Here is a 23,956-nt window from a genome sequence, read left to right on the forward strand (position 1 = left end):
AATCCTCACCCAAGAGAATCTTGTTGATTGTCGTTAATTCTTATTAGAGATTAATTAAGCCTTTTCCTTGGGAGTGTGATAAAAAAGACTGAAAAAACATTGGTATAACTGGCAGACCAGAGTAAACAATAGAACTAGAGGTTACAGTAACAAGGTAAGATGTTGGGGAGGCGAGGAGAAGCCAGTACAGATAAAAGAATCTAATAGTTAAATTCCTTCCCACACATTTCTTGAGCCATAATTATTCCATAAACATTCAGGGGAAATGTTTATATTTACAGTTTAATTCCTGGCACCAACCACTCAATGTATCCCTACTACATTTTTGAGTAGTACTATTAAGTTGAGATATACTTGACCATATATTTAGAAGCTTAAACAAGTGTTTATTACATGACTGAAGAGAAGGTTCAGTGCTCAAGTACAGAACAACTTTTGCAGAAGAGTCAAGGTTTCTTACTTCAGACATCTCACAACCAACTGTAACTCCGGGGGCACCTGCATCCAGGTGCACACTCCCATATGAAGACACATACACGTAATTTAAAATAGTTTTATTACAAAGAAAATATACAATAAGTCCTAAATAATTATGAGACAAATAGGATTAAAATACTATAGTCTTGTTTTAATTTTAGTTGTTTTTCCACTTTCTTTGTGTGGAAGACTTGAATTTTAAATGACCAAAGTTTTTTCTCTTCACAAAAACATGGAGGAGCTGGGAAAAGAACATAAGAATAATTCCCTTGAAAAGAAGATAACACTGTCTGCAGATCTCAAGCTTAGGAAACCAGCCTCAATTTCACAGGTACAATTATCACATCTGTTATTTCCTCCCTACCTTGCCTTCTTTCCTTCGTTTCTTTCATTTTCTTGTTTTTTTTTTTTTAAACAGGGTCTCATGGTTAGTTTCAAACTCATTAAGAATCCAACATGGCCCTGAACTCCTCCTGGTCCTCCTTTCTCTGGATTCAGGGTACAGGCATCCCATATATGTACTATCACACAGTCACTCAAACTGTTTTTCAAGTTTAATGTGTACTTTTGTCCATAGTTCAAGCCCTGAAGGGAGAAAACTTTGCACTGTAAATGCCACTGATGAAATGGGAAACCATGGGTACTTTTACTTACTTTATAAATTAGACTGTCCACCAAAAGGTCATGCTGTATCACATTGGTCTTCAGTTGCTCGTAATACAGGATGTCCTGTATTTAAAAGTAAAGCATATAAAAATTTAATGTTTATAATGTCATCCTCAAACCTTAATAAACAATAGTCTATAATGAAATTATGGCTTTAAGAGGTAGGGACTCTGTTTTATCCATTATCCATTTATTCATTACTACGTAATGATAGTTAAGTAACAGTAGATGTTTAATAATATGCCTATTTTCATCATATGTACCTACTGGGTATTCAATAAATATCTGATAAACTAATTAACTATAATAATGACTACAGCATTTATGAACTATGTGGATCTGATGATTACTTTAACAAAGTTAAACAGAACAGTGAGAACTATCTCTACCCACACTTGAAGAGCTTAGGTCCAGAGAGAGCATAACTCACTGTCCAAAGTCATGAACTGGTCATTGTCATGGTTCAAGGCTTTACAGCTGGGCTACTGTTTGTTTTCCCCCTTCACAGTTTGTGAAGCATCTAGATGTGAATACTAGGAGAGATGTGTTGGACAAGGCTGCTTGTTCATTCCCGGCTGCCCAGACCATGAAATAACCACACAGAAACTATATTATACTGTTTGGCCAATAGCTTAAGCGTATTGTTAGCTAGCTTTTACATCTAGTATTAACCCATTTCCATTTTTTTTTAATTTTACCATGACACTCGTGGCCTACTGGCAAAGTTCCAGCTGGCAGGTTGTATCTTTCCCCTCTTGCAGCAACATGGATTCTCACTGACTCCACCTTCTTCTCAGCATTCAGTTTAGTCTTGTGCTCCCCCCAGCCACCTAGCTTTATTCTGCCCTATCACAGGCCAAAACAGCTTCTTTATTGATTAACCAATAAAAGCAACACATATACAGAAGGACTTCCCACACCAGAGCTGGCCCTCGGGAGAAGGCTTCTAGGTCAGCCCCGGTTCAGTTCCTTGAAGACTTGTACACCACAGCTTTAACGTCACTTCCCTATCAATGGAGACTCAGGCTGTCTCTAAGCAGTTTGTCCCTAGGCACAACGCAGCAGTAAATCCCCTCCTGCACTGTTTCACTGTTACAGGATAAACAGGCAAAGTAGAGCTCTAGGGTGAAAACTCTACACACCTTCCGTCAGCATATGGACTGCCTGACTACTCTCCAAGAACAATACCAATTCAAAGCCCCCCAGTAAAATGAGTAACATTTAATCTACACCTCTACCTCTATAAACTCTGCATTAATGAGAAATGATATTGCTATGTTGTGTTCATTTGCACTTTTTTCAATCAAGAACCTGAAGATCCTCCCCTCTGCTTCCTGGCCTTAGATTTCCACAGCAGGGATCTGCCCTTCACAGGATTACCTGTCTGTCCATTAGGTAGTCTTTCTCTCTATAATGTGCCAGTCTCTTCATTAAGAAGGAGAACCAACCTTCTGTCATTGCGTTGTAAGCACTTTTCTTCAAAATAACATGCTGTTTGAATTTTTTGGTAAACACTGACAATTCCTTAAACGTTCTTTATGGTTTTGAGTTTCCTTACATTAGGAAAGGCCTTCACACCACATGTTCATACAAATCGTTTTTGAAAAGCCGCTAATTTTTCACTCAAATATCTGTATATTTCCTGGAACTTATTATTGTGTCTTGTATCAAAAGGTCTTACTGTTTTCTGCCAGTGTAACAGCTAATTATCAGCATCAGCATCAGCATTTTCTTTTCTTTTCTTTTTTTTAATAAATGAGTTGTTGACACATTGTAAATATTCCACATTTTTATTATGTAAGAAACAAGACATTTGGAGTAAGCCACCAACCACAATCAGGAGATTGTGATTTTTTTGTATGTGACATATATTTACAGAGAAGCAAATACATGCCTACTGCTTATTTCTTTAACTAGCATTTTCTTCTCTTGCTTTCTAGGACCCAAAGCACAGGAAATGGTGCTGCTCACAGTGGGTTATGTCTTTCTACAACAATTGAGACAATAAAGAAAATCCTCTATAGACAGGCACACAGCCCAACCTGATCTAGTCAATTCCCCATTGAGAAAATCTCCCCAGGTTATTCTAGACTGGAAAGTTGAAAATTAAAACTGTAATAACTCTGACAATTATCAAATATCAATAATTTAAAAATGCACTTCTGTGGCTTTTGAGGAGTTGCACTGTACAGCAGAGTAATCATTATCTGTAGTAGCTGCTACTGCACACTAAAATTTTCAACTAAAGTAAAATTATAGAGCAAGGACTATGCACTGATTTGCTACTCTGTTTTCTTTAATTATGGATTTGGTTATTCCCAGACACTTAAACTCCATAAAAACCTTAAGGTGACTACATCTGGTTAAAAATAAAGAGATTTTCCCAAATATTTATTTTTTTAGAAAAAAAGTGATATTTTATGATGTTAAAGCATCCCATCCAAGAATACAATGGAGATCTTTATCGTGTAAGACAAATCTATAAGCTTTTGTGGGCTGCAGAGAAAGCACGCAGCACTTTGTTGGGGGGGGGAATGGATACATACCATAAGCCCATATTGGTGCCTGGTCGGTTTCCTGGGGGTCAGGTTTTACTGCTCTCTGCCTTTTGTGTACACTGTTTTCCTCATGTGCGCTCCAAGGCTCTCTACATTAAACCTTTTCATGTTCCTGCTATAATAAACCAAGTGTGTCTCACTTCTGTATTTCAAGTTGATAATATGGATAAAAGCTAATGATTTTTGAATGTTTTTATAGAACATCCTACTAAAACATTTTACTTATAGTAATTTTTTAGTTTTCTAGGTACTTAACCATGATCTTAATACATATGACTATCATATACACCCAGAATATGACTGTGTGTCTTCATCCTCCAATCATAAACCAGTTCATGTCCCTATCTTACAACATTGGTTAGAACCTTAGAAACGGTGCTGCATAAATAATGGTACTATTGCAGCCTTGTGCTGATTCCAGTAAGAAAAATGTGAGAACCATTGTTCAGCTTGTACTCAGATTGCTTGTAGGAAATAGTCTTAAGTTTCAGTTACTTTCAAGATTTGATTTGGAATGGCTGTTGGGTTTAATCTGGGCCATATGGCACCTACTGTGACTTTTTTCTGTTAACATGCAGATTATGTGATGGGAAGCCTAGTAGCTATACCACCATTACTTGGTGTCCTGCCAGTATGAATTCAGTTGATCCAAATTGAACAGAACAGGCTGTCTTTTCGCTCCCCTGACAATCTACAGTGTATGTGTAACCAAAGAAGATGACCATTCCTGTCTGAGAGGGACAGTTCTGCAAGTTATTAGTGATACATTGTATTAAGCTACATTTTATCCTAGCACTTTTATAGCTCTCATAGAAAGCAGAGATAAACACAGTTCTTGTGACATCTGAGAAAATAGTGCTTTAGAAAAGGTTCAGTGAGTTTACACTATTAATTTTTAATTTGTTCTTTAAAATTTTTTGATCATATGTATGTTGACATATAAACAAATGAAATCAAATCAATTCTAGGAATTATATCTATGGGTAATATACACTGAAAAAAATTTACCTGTATTTATAACTTCTGAATTACAAATGCTCACAGAAAATTTTACTTTAATTGCTATGCCCAACAATATTTATTTGTAACTGTAGTTGTAATGTTTTTTGGTAATACTTTTTATTATCAACTAATAACATGCTTTTCTTAGCCATTGCTAGAAAAGTAATAAATATCTTAATAAGAGTAATCATTAAAATACTAATTTTAGGATCATATACTTTTATAAAGAAATATATCAAATGCATTTAATAAAATTTTAATCACAAAGAAAAATTTTACTGGGCCCAATTATTCAAAATAGTCAACAATCTCATAAATATAATTACAGAGTAATCCCATGAACTAATAGAGCTGGCCAAAGTTCAGACAAAGTAAAAAAATATTATGCAACAAAGCAACAAATACAAAATTCTGGGTGACCGAGTGAAAGCAAGGTCATGCTGGTTCATAAACTCATCTGTCCATAAAATTTCAAAATCATAGGCTAGATAGCAAAAATGCTTCAGAAAACCAGTTTACATTCTTTCAATATGTAGTCAAAATATACTGGCTTCTTCTAATAAGTAAATTAAGAAGTATCTGTAGCCTTCATAAACTGAGAGCAGTGGCTCCTTCACACTGACTTCAGTACCAACAAGCACACAGAGTAAGTCATAGCGGTCTACTGATACTGGTATGCACCAAAGCTTCTGTGTACCAGAAATAATTACACAGATAAATATTTTTGTACTTTGCTCTTAATTATATTTTACATGTCATCTTACTCGGCTAAACACATGTTTATTAATCTTTAGTATATTTTATTTAAAGTGGTTTGGACATTTAATATTTTCTCTCTTGGAGATAGAGCTATGGAAAGAATCTAGGTAGATAAATCATCATACTTCACAAACCTGTAAGTTAAATTTTTTTTAAAAAATCATGCTTATGAGTGTTTTACCTGCACTTATGCTTGTGTACAATGTATGCACCCATGGAGGCCAGAAAAGGGGATTGAATCCCTTGGGACGAGGGTCACAGGTGGTTTTGTGAGCCACTGTGTGGGTTCTGGGAATCAAACTTCGATCCTCTGGGAGAGCAGCCAATGCTTTTAGCTGCTGAGCCATTTCTCCAAACCCAAAATCATGTGATGTAGGCACAAGTTCAGAGAAATTTCCTGGAAGATGAGGTAAGCTACCTGATTCTAGAATTACCATTGTGCAATGTGTTTTATTTTCATGTAGATCATCATAAACATTATAGTCCATCATTTATTCAAAATTAAGTATTCAATAGTAAATTAAAGGTAGGTGCTATTTTCCACACTAGTATAGTTCCTCAAGATTTAAAAACATCTACTGAACCAGTTTTAAGGTTGTCTGCTGCCTCAGAGCAGTAGGAGAGGAAGAGCTAACAACCCATGGCCTCTGAGAAGCCCTAATCTCCCATGAAAATAGAAAAAAAAATAGAAAAAGGCAAATTCAAATGAAGACCTAGGTTATTCCAAGGACAAAACAGGCAGCTGTATTAAGTAAAGCAGCAACAAGTATGTGCCCTTGGTGACTTGGGTAGGGCATTTGCTGCTGTGCAGTGGGGACACAGACTGGACTACACCAGACTGAGCAATTTATTAAAGAAAGCAATGCATCCTATTAGATAATGTAAGTCATTAATGAAATTCAGTATAGCACAGACTTTTAATACTCAGCTTTGAAAGGAAAGAGGAACAGGGTAACAGCTAGAAAAGACACAGAATCTGTAACTTGCTTTTATTCGTAGAACAAAGAGGATGTGAACTGAGTGCTCCAGGCTCGAGTCTGCAGGGCTATGCCCAGAGACGGCTGCTCTGAGACACAACTCCTTTTGGCACTGGTGTTTGCTTATCTCACTTGAACAACATTCTCTAAGAAAGACTTGATGACCAATATGATAGCCATTCTAATTCTCCATGAATATTTGTATCCTTAGATGTCTCAAAGATTAAATAAGTTGGGTTTCGGAATGATGGCTCAGTACCTAGGAGCACTGACTGCTCTTCCAGAGAACTCTGGCTCAGTCACCAGCTGTAAACTCCAGTGCCAGGGGATCCAGTGCTTTCTTTTGCCGTAGAGGGTACTACACACACGTAGTGCACAGACATATGTGCAGGCAAAACACCCATTCACACACAAAAATTTTAAAGTAATAAAAAGTTTTAAACTAAATTAGGATCCAGTAATTCAGCACATATTTCCTGATCATCTTTTATGTGCTAGGTAGGATTCTTTCTTTTGCCACAGCGCTCAGAACAGACCGTCCTAAGGAAATATTTGCTGCTCGAATATCCAGTGAGAAAGTTGTAATGTCAGTGCGGGCCCAGGCAGGCTCTCTGGAGAAAGGGACAGAACAGACTTGGAGGACCTCAGTATAGGGGGAGATCTTGTTTATTTGTTTTTTGTTTGGAATATGGGACATATGCAAAGATCAGAAAGAAACAAGATGTGTTGAGGAATTTTAAAGAAAAGGTTTAAAATGTTTTAAGCAAGAAGGCAGTGGTGGCGCATACCTTTAATCCCAAAACTAGGGAGGCAGAGGGAGGCGAATCTCTGAGTTTGTGTCCAATCTGGTCTACAGACTGAGTTCCAGGGCAGCCAGGGCTACACAGAGAAACCTGTCTGAAAAAAACAAAAGGTGGGGAGGGGCAGATGTTAATATTAGAGAAAGAGTGTTTGAAAGCATTTGTAGGGAACAAGGTGGCATGCTAGAAGCCAGATTGAATCCAGGCACAAGAAGATAATACTATAAAATGGAAGGGTAGAAATATGTATAGAGAGAAACACATGAATTTCAAACAAGAGGGAATTCCAGATGAATATGGTATGATACTCATGTAGACAGAAAAGAATGACATGAGCCTTGCATCTGGGCACTCTGACGGACAGTGGTACAAAATAAGCAAAGACTTCAGGAAGAACCAGGACATCTTGAACTTGAGGTGCTCAGAAGATATTCATGTGCATCAGTCACTGGGCACCCATCTGAACCTCAAGAAAGACCTGACAAGACCGTTAGTCTGAGATAACTGTAACGGGAGTCACAAGAATTAAGGAGGGTTACTAAATGTATGAATGAAAAGAAACAGAACACCAAAAACTTAAAACCCACATGGAGAGGGGAGTTCAGAGACGGAGCACCCTCCCTAGCAAATATGAAATACTGGGTTTGGTACCCAGCACCCCCAACATACACATCACTAAAGAAAGCCTTATATAAGTGCCTGTTGTTTCATTAGTGAACAAAATATCGAAAAGTTTTTGTTTTTAGTTAGCAAACTGATACCAAGCACTTTTAAAATATGAATAACATTTGCTAAATATATTTTTTGCTCACACAGAGATGTGCAGAAAATGAGCATATAAAAGCAATCCTTTTAAACATATCATCTATTTTCTTGAAAAGCAAGAAGTCGAAGTTAAATACTTTCCTATTGAATGTACCATATTAACCAGCAGGAATGCAAAGTATTGTGCTCAAGGTTTTTGCAGTAAAATGAAAAAATTAAATATCTCAATAAAATTTTATCTTAGAATAGCTTTCATTTACTGGAAACATTCAAAGACAGAACAATGAGTTGAGCCAAACTTCTAAAGAATAGATTCGGAGGAGCAAATCTGAATGTTCTGCTTGTGTGTCTAAACTTTCAACTATGACTGTAACTAGATATGTAGTTTAAATGATAGAAAATTCACTCAGCAAAAAGTATTTCCCCCTTTCCTCCCCTACCCCACCCTCAATGCTTTACCTGTAACAGTTATTTTGAAACTTCTGTACTCTACTGTTTTTCTGAAAATACTAATTTCTAATTATAAATATTAGATAGATTTAGTATTTAAATTTACATTCTAAATGGCTACAATTTCAAAATTCCAATGTAAAAATCGTGTTGGAATATTGCCCAACAATCATTATCTGTCATTATTAAGGTTGCGAAAGGCAGCAATTCCTTTGCACATGGAACAGAACTGTCTAACCCAGAGCAGTGAGAGCATGTGTTCCTTGGAAACTTAAATCCAAAGAATTCGATTAAATTCAATGTTTTCTAGAAGATCAAACAAACATAAAAAATGTTTTGTGAACAATTATCTTCAAATTGTTTCCAAAAGACAGCACTACCTCATGCTGCAAAGCTGCTCTGCTGTAAATCACAGCTTCATTCTTTCAAATAAAAGCTACATTAGTGCTGTTCAGAGGGAGACTTACAACACACGCCATACATATATACACAGACACACTACACATAACTTGTAAAGGTTAGAAATGTAGTTTTTATAACAGACAGTAATGTTTTAGTTTGTTATCTGAATTATAAATCACAACTGATTTGTAACATAATTACAGATAATATTAATTTATTATGACTACTGCCATTAGTGGCAAACATTTGTGTCCATTAGTATATAGACTTATCTATGTTACTTTTTGTATATTTGTCACAATTCTGTGATATAAATATTATCACCTATATTTATGTACAGTTAATACTGAGGCTTGAAGAAATTTAAGCAATTTGCTCAGTGATATGTGTTCAGTAAGTTGAGGGAACTCTGAGTTTAAACCAGGTTTATTTAATCATAGAACCTGTTACACTACTAGTGTGACAATGATTAAAAATCTCTAAATGGGTGAATTTACAACTATATACAGTCACTGTATGTAGATAACTATATATGCATACACAGTGAGAATATTTCAGGAGAAGCCAATGTCTTACGCAAGTTTTCATTACTAAATTTATGACCCGGGCTGGGGATAAAATTCAGTTGTAGAGTGCTTGCTTTGCATGCCTGAAACCCTAAGCTCCATCCCCAACATTAGAAAACAAAAAACACATGGTCTATCTTTTAGAGATTTAGCCACTTCCTTTAATATTCATTGCATTTCCTGAGAAAATGATCAAGTATTTGGATAATATTCCCACATCATGTCAAATTTTAGAACTACAGGGATAGCACACACTTCCTAGGTAAGCACACACCCAATGTGGCCGTGATGCCTACAATCCCACCACTTTCAGAAGTAGAGACACGAGCATCAGCAGTTCATGGCCAGCCTCAGCTACCTAAATGAGTTTTAAAGCAACATGCTACATGAGAGCCTACCTCAAAAAAGACAAAACAAACAAACCAATAAATCAAAATTCACAAGGAATTCACTGACTGGTTCGCAGTTGCTCTTCTTCGTTACTTGCTATCATAACATCCCAATCTGTCACATCTTTGCTGACCTGAGTTCTTAAGATTTTACCTCTTGTTCTACTACAAATACACATGATCACACTATTTAAAAGTGTCTGCTGAGCACACTGATTAAATTCAATGTTACATCCTTCCTTACCTTAACACTACAGTGAAGGTGGGAATGAAAAGTGGGGTGAATAGCAAACTAGTTACTGGCTTTGGAAAAACCGGTATTTCTCAAACAAACTCCAACAAACTCAAATTTGATCCCTCCTGTTTGCTTCTTACCTCAGGCTGACTGGAGATATTCAAAATGAGCGCCCAGAGCTCAGCTCTCAGTGCCGTGGGACTCCCTTGTCGGATGTACTGCTGGGCAGCCGCGCTATCCTGCTGCACCAGCACTGTCAAATGAACGCGATAACCCTGTTAGGATTCCCGCTGCCAGGAGCATCTCAGGATGGCTCATTACCTCAGCCTCTGGAAGGGACACAGCTGCATCTATCTTTTTCTCCTGTCACTCTCTTTTCAGGGTGGCCCTGCTACAGCTGAAAGGAGTCCTGATCTCCCTAGCTCCTCCTCGGCCTGCCCAGAGCCTTCAGTGCTGACACCTTAGGTCACTGTGCTTTCCCATAGCTCCACACACCCACAAGGACTCCCCAGCCTGGGGTCTGGCTTCTGTGACAAAACAGAGCCTCATCCTCAGAACCCGTGATTTCCATAAATGTATGCTACCAAGTCATGGAGCTTCTGGTATTTGAAAGCGGCACTGTAAAAATATGAGACATACTATGGATTCAGTCTTTATCCAACAGCATCATTTTTTTTTTGTTTCCTCTTAAAGGGAAGAGGAAATTTTCTACTAAATGAAAAAGACATGATGAAAAGAGACAAAAAGGGCATAATAATTTTTAAAAGAACATTCTTTATCTGAATGTTTAATGAAAGAGGTCAAGCCTACAAAAAAGGTCTTTGAAATTAAGATGACTTTGAAAAACTGAAGTAGGGACATTGCTACATGACAATAATTGTCATGATGGTTCGGTCTGACACACAGTCTTCTTTGCACCTCAAAGACAGTAAAGGATTTATAGAAACAAGAAAAAGAGTGCCCAAAAGGTGAGCAATTGTTCCCCAAGATATGGAGACCCGCTACGCTTATTAAGTCTTATCATTGTGAGCAGTCAGCGGGATTTAAGAGCTCCATCCTCTCCTGATGCAGGAGCATGCCCTCATTAGTGCTAATGAGAGGTGTGTGGGTGCATTAAACAGGAAGCTGCCTGCTTGATTGTGAGATGAAATTCTGCTCTTGAGTGCTCGCTCTCATGTGGCTGACGAATGTGGGCCTGCATTTCCTGTTCAGGGAACCAGCTGTGTGCTTAATCTACATTGCCTGAGACAGCTAACACGCTGCATTTGCTTCTAAATAAAGATTCCTGTTAGATTACTGCTCGGTTAAATATTATGATCTCCCGAGCTTCACTTTACGGCGAATAGATCTCAGCTGAGGCTGTCACAGCACAGTCACCTAGCGCGGTCTCATTTTATAGAATGTAATAAACCCGACTGAACTTACCTTTTTGCCCAATACGCACATGCTCATTTTCAAAAAGTTCTAAAAATGTTAAAAGAAATAAAATTAGACACAAACATGATCAACTACATTTAGAGTAAAAAGTATTTTACCCCAGTGCTGATACTTTAATTATTTTTAAAGTTCGATAACTATCATAGAAAACATAAGAACTCATTTGTTTGTTTACGGCTGAATCTTGCTGCCCAGGCTGGTCCTAATCTCATTAAGCAGGCTGGAGGGGTCTCAGGCTCACAACCCTGCTGCCTCAGCCTTCTGAGTTAAAGGCACCACTATCACACACTACCACACTGGCTCTGAAACCTGGAATCTGCAACCTAAATGTAGAAAGCCTTCACCTAGGGAGCTAAAAGAGAGTTTACACATTTAAATGGGGAACAAAAATGGACACATTGAGTTTTCTTTCGTTAAAGTGGAATATATTCTTATACAAAAATGTTTCTATACATTTAGAAAAATTCAAAGAAAGATTGTTTTTAACATCATTCCAGTGGCTGGAGAGATGGCTCAGGGTTAAGAGCTGTTGCCGCTCATTGGAGAGGCTGAGACCTGTTCACAGAGCCCATGCCGGCCGCTCATTGGAGAGGCTGAGACCTGTTCACAGAACCCATGCCGGCCGCTCATTGGAGAGGCTGAGACCTGTTCACAGAACCCATGCCGGCCGCTCATTGGAGAGGCTGAGACCTGTTCACAGAACCCATGCTGGCCGCTCATTGGAGAGGCTGAGACCTGTTCACAGAACCCATGCTGGCTGCTCCCAACCACCTGCAGACTCCAGCTCCAAGGGAATCAGCGTCTGCCTCTGGTTCTATGGGCACCCTCACACACACAGTCACACGATTACACAGACATATACATACAGAAGCGTGTGCGCACACACACTACATAAATAATGCAAAATAGTTGAAAAAATAAAGAAAAATTCTTTGAATTAAAAACTTTAACAACCTTGTTAGCAGTTCATGTATAAAGTTCAATTCCACTCCCGCTGAGCATCAAAGTCTAACACAGCCTGTCCCTCGTACGTAGAAGCCCTGCCTCATGAATGCTGTTTAAGAACTTTCACTGGAAACAGTTGCTTTTTAAAAAGTGTCAATCATAATGCAAACAGACTCATTAACTATGACATATTAAACTCTGTTCACAGAAAAGTCAAAGAATACCATTAAGGGAGTTTTGACAAGGTAAGTCTCTAAAGTATCTGTAGTGTGTGTGTGTGTGTGTGTGTGTGTGTGTGTGTGTGTGTGTCAGAGGGCTTATATCCAGAATTTATACAGACAGCCTTACAGAGAAAGGCACTTGCCAGACACAAAAGGCCAAGAGTTTGAGAAGGTTCTTTATCAACAATCAATTACCAATGGTATAAAGAACAAGGAAACATAAAAAAACTAGTCATCCAAAAAAAAAAAAAAAAGAAAAAAAGAACCAATATAAAAGATGGAGCCACTGCAGTGGTAAAAACAAAAAAAGACTGAAATTTTTTTTTTTTTTCGAGACAAGGTTTCTCTGTAGCTTTGGAGCCTATCCTGGAACTAGCTCTTGTAGCCTAGGCTGGCCTCGAACTCATAGAGATCCGCCTGCCTCCACCTTCCGAGAGCTGGGATTAAAGGCGTGCGCCACGACCGCCCAGCTAAGACTGGAAATTTTAAATGAAGAAAAATATGGACCAAATGAACGTCTCATACAAAGTTGATGAGAGTGTAAGCTGGTATGGTAACTTTGGGAAACTAGCAGTGTCTACTGACATGCGTGTGCACGATTCAACCACTAGCTCACTCCCAGGTGTATGCCTTGAGATGTACAACACATCAAATGGCCTGTCAAAGAATATTCACAGTAGAACAATAGCTGATAACCAGATGGTGGAAATAATTCAAATGGTCACCAACAACAGTCAAGCTAGACATCAGTATTTACATCTGGTGAACCACAATACAAAAAATGGAAAATAATAATTTTTCTCCATAACACTATGTATCTTATAGACAATAGTAAGCTGACGAGACCAGTCAGCAAGTGGGTGCAGCGAATAATTCCAAACAAGTCACCCTATCGTGTTGCAGGCAAGATGGCTATTACTATGGGGATGGCAGAAACAGTACCTGTGCCGGGGCGGGGGTCTAAGCTATTGTAATATGCTGTTTCTTGATTGGGTGGCAGTCACACGGTGTGTCCACTTTGTAAACCGCTGATCTGCATATGGACAACTTGTGTACTTGGAAGTTATCACTTGTTCACTAATTAAATGTCACATGGGAAATACTAACCAGGAGGCACTTGTGTAGAATCATCTATACCCAGTTGTCCTGTAGTTAAGCCAAGTTCTACAAAGCATTCTTTCTGAAAAATAACGTATGAAGAATTAGCACACATCTCAGACTCTGGTGCGTGAGAAAAGGTTAACAAGTCAAAAAAAATCACATGTAAAATGAATCTCTGTTTCATTCAAATATTAAAAACTAAAGAACAGTAATAGACTCGAGGCATTAGGAGCAGAATGAGCACAGCTGTGCACTGCACAGTGACTGCATCCTTTTCATGTGAAATGAATATGACTAGAAGAATCATAGCATTTAGGAAAACTTAGTATACACAATGAAAAAAGAAACTTAAACACATAGTATTTTTCCAGTGCAGGAGCTTTGATAATATTTTTCTTTCTATCACTTTTTCCTTTCTAAATGTTTTTACTTTGAACACTTAGTAGTATGAATGCTGGCACTGTCTTCTTCAAATTTTTTTCCTTGATTTTTCCTCTTTAGGTAACACAAATCAGCATAGTAAGAAATGATACTGATCCTTCTGGGTAAAGGCATAGTGATGCTCCAACCTTTCCTAAAGCAAGGACATGCACACAGAACACATGCACACACACACCCCCATGCACACACACAGACGTGTGCACACAGAGCCACTCACTCACTCATCACACTTATCAGTTCTATCTAACATTGTCCAAAATTACCAACATAAACTTCTGGGTTTTCTATGATTTGGCATCTAACTCTGATGATAAGAAGCCAAACCACAAATATCCAAAACAAGTTCATTTCTGAGCAAAACTGAAGTATTAAGTGCTCAGCTAAAATAAGGACGAACTAGAGTTATTCATAATAGCTTCCTTCACTCATCTAGCAATGTCCTAGGACAATAATCACATAGAAAACCCCATGTTAATCATATTATTTTATTCTACAAGCAATTAAATATTCTATTAATAGTTGCTTCAGTGCTTTATAACTATTCTGATTGGTGAGCCATACTTCAGTCTCCTTTAAAATTGAGCTAATTTTAATTTTTCCAGATTTTATCTGATAGTGAGTTTCATGATTCTTCCATTTCAACCACTGTCTTCCATGTACTTTATGACTTTTCCTTCACTGAATCATTACTGTTAATGATTATGCATCTCAGTTTAAAAACAGCATTTATCTGGATACTAAAACACAAGTCTATGGCCAATAAACACTTCAATACTAGGTTCTGTAATCAAGATGAAGAGTTTTACTTATGACATGTGAGATCTGGGTGTCCATTTTCCATGTCATCCTCTGGACTATTTTTTATTCAACATTAGCAAATAATCAGATTTCCATCAAAACTGATCATAGGGAGTGTGCCTCCTTAGAAACCTTTCGTACTGTTCCAGGCTGGCAAAAGAAATTCTAAATACATTATCTTCTCTCAGCCTCTACCTAGACTAGACTAGATTAGACTAGACTGGACTGGACTGGAGTAGAGCTGTTCTTTTCCTATCTGTCCATCCCCTCCCCCAGCCTGTAGTCCTCTGAGGATGAGAAGTGTCTCTTAGTACTGAGCTCCCCAGTACTTATCAAAGCACCTGGCCTAGCAAATACTGAGCACCAGTGTCTAGTTCCATCCGGCTGCTCCACTAAATTAGTCACCAGCTCTCTTTAGAGATAGTAGATCTCCATTTCTAGAAATTTCCTTGTAATGTGGAAGAGTACATAATCCAGGAATTCAGAGTCAGAATCACCCTGACCCAGTCTAAAGATGGCAGGGACTCGTCCTAATGACTACAGGGCCTGCTCCACAAGAGGGACTGTCATGCCTGATGCTACAATCCTTGTTAGAATCCATGAGTGGGAGATCATAGACCATAGGGCAGAACCCGCAATTTTTATTTTCCCAACAAATACTATTCTAACCACAGAAAAGGAGAATTTCTAGAAATGTCAATGAAGAGAAAAAAAGAAGGGAAAAGACTCTACCGACACCCAAAACAGACCAATCCAAGACTGGAGCCAGCGCTCGAGACTACCGGAGAATATATGTTCGACACCAGGGCTGGAACACTGGCATGTTTGCTGTTTTCTGCTTGTGTCATTTTACAAAATCTAAACTATTTAAGGGGCCAAGCCGGGGCCTGTTGTGCAGCACCCACCAGAGGTCCTTCTGTAAACGCACAGTCTCAAGCTCATTCACTCTCACTCTCTCTCCCCATGCCCCTCTTTCTGGTCTCTGAACTCATTGCCTCATGCTCTCAAACTGCAGCAGTTCAAATATCTGGGTATTTTAAGTTCATCACTCCACTCTGGGAATAAAGCAAGAAAAATGTGATTGGCAGCTCTGCAGCAAAGACTTCCCTAGAGTGTGGTGGGCCGCTCTGTTAGACAACTCCTTAGCCAGCCAATTGTGCTGTATATAAGGGCTCTCCACATCTTCACCTGCTTTTCTGGTGTCCTAGAGTAGGTGGAGGGTCAGAAAGCATAGCAGCAGGGACAAGAATATCAGTCTCACTATTCCATAGACTTCACTTGATCCCTGTGTGAATGACCTCTATCTTCCTTCTGCACATTGGAAGTCTCAGTCTGGAGTGGGAAGGAGCTCTGCGGGACAGTCTTCCACAGAGTCTCCATTCTCAGCCCTACGAGTTGCCTTGGCGAGTACCCACGGCATCTCATCTCTGACCCTTGAGCCTTCCCAAGGTTCTACAAAGAAAACCATTTGCTTCTTTTGTCAGTCAATTTCTACTGAAGAAAGAAAAGGCATGCCACAGACGTCAAGAGGAAAAAACAGGAGTGGCAAATGCAGAAAGCAGCCATGGCTTCTACGAGTGTGAACTAGATATGAGTACGAATCAGAAAAGTGTCCTCCAGTGCTCAAGGCCATGGTCAAGACCAGGGTGGGAAAAAAAAAACTGTCAAGAAGAGCAGGCCGGAGCTGGGCTGTGGACAACATTATTATACAGAGGAACCAGAAGGGACACAACCTTCTCCTGCTGACGCCTTTCAAGTGTCCCTCCAAAAATCATCTTTCTAGTAACAAAATAACAGGAGGCCTGCCGGCAAATGGAGAATAGTCCTGATCTAGCCGGATGCAGCAGATCACAGACTGGAAGACGTGGAGCCGGCAGCCTGAGTGGTGCTTGTGCACCTCTCACTCACACTTCCCGTCTGGTCTGACTTCTCCGGCTTTAGGTTATTTATCACGACCTCTGCATCTTTAAAGTTCAGAGCGTCACCACAGACGTGCTGACAGTGCTGCATCCTTTATTATTTTGGAATGAGAGACAGAAGGAGTGATGACAACATAGCTCCGCCATCAGGAAATCTCAAAATTAATTCTAAAAACTAACGCTTCCCCAAAAGGATGGGTTCCTGAGCAAATGCAGTTTCTTAGTGTCTCAACATGTTCTGGGCTCCAGGAAAGTTGATTAAATTAAATAACATGTGCTTTCTTAAATATCCTTTGAAAATCTTATATTTGTTCCAATTTACAGTTACACATCAGACACCTGAGACCCAGCAAAGATCCAACACACTCCCTCATAAATATTTGTTCTTTATTAAAATAATGGGCAAAACATTATAGGTCAATGTAAGCTTGCTTTGGCTTACACTCCAACTTGCTCTTTCTATGTACATGTTCCCAGCCAAAAAGCTATCAAATTAGTAATTGGTTAATATGTCCATGACTTCTTACAATAGATATATGCTATATCAAACTATTTTTCTAGTGGTTATTAGAACATTAATATATTTCTAAATGTCTATACTTACCAATTCAGGGATGTCTTTTACTTTCAGAGGAACTTGGATTAAACCCAAATGAGTCCTAAAACTAAGAGAATCACCATTTTCATAATTTGGGTTGCGGAGATTAATTAATACCTTTAAAAGTAAACAACAAGCCTGGTTAGTTTTTTGTATAGGTTTGCCCTTGCCAAACATGATAACTCTTGTTGTAAAACCATAGGTTAAAAAGTCATTTGGGGTCATGCACAACCTTCAACTATATCCATCATATTTGCATATCTATCCCATAGAACATACCTCAAGAAAGTCCTTAGGAGCATAAACAGGCCGAAAAAGGCTTAAATCTGGGACGAGTTAGAGTAAAACAAAACTTCAGTTAATATATGAGACGAACAATAAATATTAATGTCACTTTACTGTGTTCCTATAGAGGTGAAGCACACATGTGTTAAGTATTGGTTATTTGTTGTACAATGTGTGAAACACTGGGAACACAGAAATAAAAACACAGTCCTTGACAACGTAAACAACATAGTATAGAGGATCTTAAGAGTTTCATATAAAGATTCTGTATGAGAATTTTCAAAGTATTTAGAATACTAATAATGCATTTGCAGTGAATTTATCCGCTGTGTTTAACTTCCCTGATCTCAGGTGCAACATTTCCTATCATAGGAAATGCTTGTCTGGCTCGCAGACTCGCTTGGGCAGTGGGGGCACAAGATGTGGGCAGTCATGTATACATCTGTCCACATAATTATAGGCATCTACAATACACAGTTGTTACTCATTATATAGTACTAAATCTGGCTATATATTAAATTTAAAGTGAGACAAAATACATTTTAAAACCATTTTAATTCTTGACATTTACTTTTCATTGGTCAATCTCCTTAGCATCTCAGCCAAATTAACCTTACAGAATTTCTACTTTCACTAAAAGACAAGTCTCAGGAAGCTATTGAATGAATTTTATTTACTTGGTTTTTTTTAATTTCTGCATTTATGAATTACAGACTGACGGGCTTCGTTATGGCACTTCATACCTGGGAATAGCATATTCTCATACTTCAATCCCCTACCACTATCCCCGTCCCCACTGCCCCACTCTCTCTAGCTCCAAGCCCTCCTTCTGCTTTCATGTATGATCTCTATTGTCTTTTCTCTTTAATTATTGTTGTTACATGCATACATATAAATCTATAAACACAGCCAACCAAGTCCATTTAGTGTTGCTGATAAGCATGTTTTGGGGGCAGAATACTTGATATTTGATAACTGCTTGGGGCATCTCTAGGGAAGGCCAGTTTTCCCTCTCTCTTAGCAGACCTTAACTGTCTACAGTCCTTTCTTTAGGAGTGGGGTCTTCATGAAATTTTCCCCATTCATGTTGGCATAGCAACTAGTGTTGTCCTTGTTCAGGTCTTGTTTAGGCCACCCTGCCGTGTTGTGGTCATTTCATGGGTACAGCTTTCCTGTTCTCTAAAGAAGATATAATCTCACAGCAGATCTCCTGACCATCTATCTTTTACACGTTTTCCCCCAGTTTATAAATCTACTAACAAAATTCCTACACCTAAGGGAACATCATAGAAGAGGGGACAGAAAGATTATATACTTCTTAATAAAAATGTTTTAAAATGATATTTGAAAAGAAGGAAAAGTGACTTAATGTTGGCTAAACAATAGAAAACAGAGCCTAAAGTTGGGAATTCTTAAGCTGCAAACTAGAAACCAACGAATCAGATGGCGGGGGATTAGTGGAGGTGGAAGGCTGCCACACTTTCAAAGGAAGCAGTGCATTATCTCAGTCAAAAGACAAATCCTGCAGGCAGTCCTTCGCATACCTGGTTCATCAGTCCCCATTTCATTCCATTTATTCAGAAGTTCTTTCTGTTCTCCAACTGGTCTCTAAAAATGTTTTAATTAGTTTCAAAATCAATAACATATTCAAAAATGTAAAAACGGTACATATGAGAAACAAATTAAACATGGAAAACTTCTTTGGAATTACACTTAAATTAACTTTTAAAATGCTTGAAACATATCTAGTCTCAATGGCTTAGTTAGGACTTGGTGCCAATGAGTCTAAGAAGAGAAGGTAAATGAGCAGACTGGCCAGGAAACCTCACAGAGAACTGCCTGCACCTCAGCCACCTCACATCCTATGGTCCTCACCCCATCAGCAAGCTCAGAAATGCATGGCAAGAGGACTGGCTGGGGAAACACGACAGATTCAGTAGCATGATCTTCTGATGTGCAAGACAGTATCGTATCATACTACATATTCAGACAGGTTTTCATCTAAGGTTTTTCTATATACTACCCTGGTGAGTTCTCCGTGGCTCTCATCAAAAGTCTCTGCTCCCGATCTACTCAGTGGAGGATAACTGGTATGCCGAGAAGGAGGTGAAGGAAGCTCATTCTCTCCTGCTTGTCAGCATCACAGCATCTAACAGACTCATGTTGACTTTTCTCTCATTTCCTACCTCTCCCACCACTAAGTAAGGACTAGATCTAAATATACCCTGTGTCTGCAGAGATACAACAAATTATTCTATGCTCCTTCTACTAATACTGGAAAATTTTTATCATATTGCCAATGACAGGATTGCAGTCAGTCATCAGGGCCTTTGAAGAATAGTGCTCCTGTGTTCACCAACACAGAATGTACAAAGACTAGATGTCATTAAAATCTTGAAAGTACACTCACTCCTTACAGCTGTGGTAGCTTGAATGAGATGCCCCCTAAACTCTCGGCATTGGAATACTTGGTCTTCTCACTGGTGGTGCTATTTGCGGAAGTTAAGGGGTATGGCCTTACTGAACAAAGTATGTCACTGAGGGTGCACACTTCGTGAGTCACAGGTCTGCACCATTCCCAATTGGCTTTCTGATTCCTGCTTCCGCTGTCAGCTGCTGCTCCAATCACCATGCCTGCCTATGGCCTGCCATGCTTCCCATTGTGATAGTGACGGATTCTACCCTTCTGGATCAGTAAACTCCAAATAAACCCTTCTTTCTGTAACTTGCTTTGGTCACAGTGTTTTAACACAACAATAGCAAAATAACTAAGACAACAGACAAATGTCTAAGTAGGGCTGTAGCATAGGTTCATTATAACAATCACTAGAGGTTATACAAAGTAAGAATATGTCTAAGACATAATCAAACATTTGGCACTTACAGATTTTTATTAAAAAAAAGAAACCTGATGCACCAGTAAATGAAGACTAACAAGGTTAACAGTTATACAACTTTGTGACATTTTTCAATACTTAACTCACAAAAGTATTTCAGCAGAAAATGTTAAAAACGTTAAATTTACCTTTCGTGCCAATGGGATACTCAGCTCAGTGCACATACTATTTAAACTCTTCAAGATTCGTTTTTCCCAACTTCCCTGAAACAAAAGGAACAATCATTGTTTTTCACTAACAATATCTACTCTAATAAGAAAATATATTATTATGAGATTCATAGACATGGCAAAGATAGTTGTGCTCATTAGTTCACTCAACAAACACCAATTACTTCTCGCTCTGCATCAGATACTGCCCATACTGCAATGACATTAACTCTACTGTAGTTTGGGTAGACAGTGCTCTTGGGCCCATATATAAAGTTCTGAACTCCAGGCATACACAGTTGAGAGAAAAGGGAACTTTTTGAGAACTAGAGCCTAGTGATAAGTCATTTAAGACATTGGGAGGGTTTCCTGTAGGGCATTTTGGTGATTGACAGACATTCACATGGTATATTTTGAGTTTCCATAAGCAGATAAGGGCTACATGAATCCCACCAGGAAGCACGGACTCTGGTGCATACTGCCCAGGTCAAGGTTCAGTCTACCATGACTGCTTTAGTGAAGTGAGGCAGAGTGACCACCTCATCAGTTGCCATGAGTACTAGACAAATGGCCACATGTGAAATCCTAAGTTGCTGTTACATTAGACCTCTGTGTGCTACACGCACTAGTTTAAAAGAAAACAGATCCACTTACAAGCACTTGTACTAGTTTCTCCATATACTGCTTTCTTTGACTACACCAAAGTAGTTCCCAAGGCTTCTTACACAGAAATGGGGTTTCACAATCATGGAAGTTTAAATAACACTAAATAAAATTTTAAACATTTAAATTTCACTTAATCCAATGTTGTTCAAACTTGCATGACTCTAGCAGTCAGAAAAGCTGTAATTCTTCGTTCAACATAAACTAAGTTCCTGCAGTATAGCAGTCAGGAGAGCAGACGCAATGGGTGCAAAGATGCCTCAAGTGTTCTTTGGGGGGCACACAGCTGGTCGGGAAGGTGTGCACAGAAACTGCTGCTGCAGGTTATGCTAAGGGCTATAAAGCAGAGAGCTATGAGCTTGAAAGGAGGGGCAGATCCTTTCACCAGGGGTACTGGACAGTGACATCAGAGAAAAGATGCCACCTTAACTGAGCCTCACAAGATAGATGGCATCTTGGTAACACAAAGTAAGCAGAAAGCTCTTGCCAGGACAGAAAAAAACAAAATGCAAACAGCGTTCATAATGCAGAAGGAAAGGACACAATGACCTAAATGAGAGCATAGGACAATCACACAGCAGCAGAGGATAGTAACATGGAAGGGGAAGCTGAGGACAGAGAGGGAAAGCTCTTAAATGCTAAGCTTTAGGTTAGGAGCTCCACTTCTTAGGCAACTGGGAATCACAGCGGTACACCAAATGGCCTAGTTTATGAGACAATCACAACATTCTCAACAAAGGTAGAGACAGACACTAAAGATGAGTGAGACACTAGTGGAATTGTAAGTCATCAAAGCATGGTGACATTTGGTACAGTCTAAATGGAAGGCAGATACTAAGTAAAAAGTATTAAATTACTAGCTGGCAGAAAATTAATCTACTAAAAGTTAAATAAATGATTTTGGACTAATTATTAAGAGAATTAGTGACTTCCTGACCCCTAAACTGTCAACAGTTTGAGAGGAGACAACGGACAGTAGAATACCATTATGCCAAGGACTTGAACAGCAAACAAAAGAAGTCTAAAGGAGCAAAAGACTATGAGGCACAAGAAGGAATGTGATAAAATGGTAGTCATCAGATCTAGACTAAGTAGGCTCCATGGAAACTGGAAAAAAGTGCTCAACAGGGCAAGGAACTGAACTGGCTTTTCTATGGACAGGAAGTAAAGGAAGAAAAACTGACAGTGATTAGGAGAATATTCTTATGATTTGAATATAAAATGTTCCTCCACAAGCTATGTATTAACTGGGAGTCAATAGTGGGGAAGTGGTTGGATCTTGAGGGTTCTGCCCTAATGAATTAAACTGATGGATTTATAATAAAATTTCATTATTAGAAGATAGTGAAAAATAGGAGGTGGAGCCTAGTGGGAGGAGTTAGTCACTGGGAACACATCCTATAAAGATGTGTTTTGTCCTCTACCCCTTATCCTTATCTGTTTCTGTCTGACGTAAGGTGAGAAAGTCTGTTCCTCCACAGCCTTCTGCCATACCATGGCCCATAGCACAGGAGCTAACTGATCATGCACTGAAGCTTTTGGAGCTGCGAGCCACAAACTTTCCCCTCCTCTTGAGTTTTTCTCCCAGATATTTGTCACAGTGATGAAAAATCTAATAGAAAATTGGTACCAGGAGTAGGGTCATTACTATGAGAAAACCTGACCATCTGGTTTATGGCAAGAACCAGGAGAAAAAAGAAACAGATCAGAAAGATTTACAAATAATGAAGTTTGGTCAGAAAAGTCTATATAAATTGGGGTTATGGCAGGTTTGTTTTCTGAAGAGATTCACACTATTAAAAAAAAAGCCAGATATTTGAAATTGAGACATGTCAGTCATCTTAAAGGCATCTCAGAAACTGGCCAAAGCCCACTTATTACAAACTCAAAATTACAAAAGGTACATTCATTTGAAAGGTTTTTCTCACGAGAATAGAGCACCCATGAGATAGGGTGCCCTGTTGGCACAGAGTCACTGTGCTCAGCTGGCCAGGGAGGCAGAGGTTGCTGCAGGTACAGTCCAGAGAGACCTGGTTATCACTCAAGTTGAGGCAACCTTGGTGTCATTCATGGGATAAAGGCTTTGCAAGCATGCAAAATGTAAACAATCCATTGTCATGGAGGCATCCAGCCAGATTTCAAATAAGTATAAAATGATGCCTGTTGGAGAAAGGCCGCTTGTTTGTTCCCAGCTGTTTAGCCCCAAAATAATCGCACAGAAACTGTATTAATTAAATCACTGCTTGATCCATTAGCACTAGCTACTTAGTGACTAACTCTTACATCTTAATTTAACCAATCTCCATTAATCTGTGCATCACCACGAGGTCGTGGCCTATCAGCAAAGTTTCAGCATGTCTGTCTCCGGCGGTGGCGCCATGGCTTCTCCCTGACTCTGTCTCCTTTCTCCCAGTACTCAGTTCAGTCCCCCAACCCCCCTGGCCCCGCTGACCTAA

General features: G+C 39.0%; 1 protein-coding gene across 5 annotated transcripts in view; it reads right to left on the reverse strand.

Moving 5' to 3' along the window:
* Positions 1 to 23,956, reverse strand: part of Tbc1d19 (TBC1 domain family member 19) — a 108,014-nt gene that overhangs the window by 52,519 nt on the left and 31,539 nt on the right. For all 5 annotated transcript variants that reach the window (XM_048414833.3, XM_048414831.3, XM_048414832.3 and 2 more), the window contains 8 exons: positions 20,817 to 20,891; positions 19,336 to 19,399; positions 17,786 to 17,832; positions 17,513 to 17,623; positions 13,757 to 13,829; positions 11,472 to 11,510; positions 10,187 to 10,299; positions 1,132 to 1,206 (listed from right to left, as the gene is read on the reverse strand). In XM_048414833.3, the coding sequence (XP_048270790.1) occupies positions 1,132 to 1,206; positions 10,187 to 10,299; positions 11,472 to 11,510; positions 13,757 to 13,829; positions 17,513 to 17,623; positions 17,786 to 17,832; positions 19,336 to 19,399; positions 20,817 to 20,891 (597 nt within the window). The remainder of the gene's footprint in view (positions 1 to 1,131; positions 1,207 to 10,186; positions 10,300 to 11,471; positions 11,511 to 13,756; positions 13,830 to 17,512; positions 17,624 to 17,785; positions 17,833 to 19,335; positions 19,400 to 20,816; positions 20,892 to 23,956) is intronic.

This window comes from Myodes glareolus, chromosome 8, assembly GCF_982192425.1.
Source record: "Myodes glareolus chromosome 8, mMyoGla1.1, whole genome shotgun sequence".
Lineage (NCBI taxonomy): Eukaryota > Metazoa > Chordata > Mammalia > Rodentia > Cricetidae > Myodes > Myodes glareolus.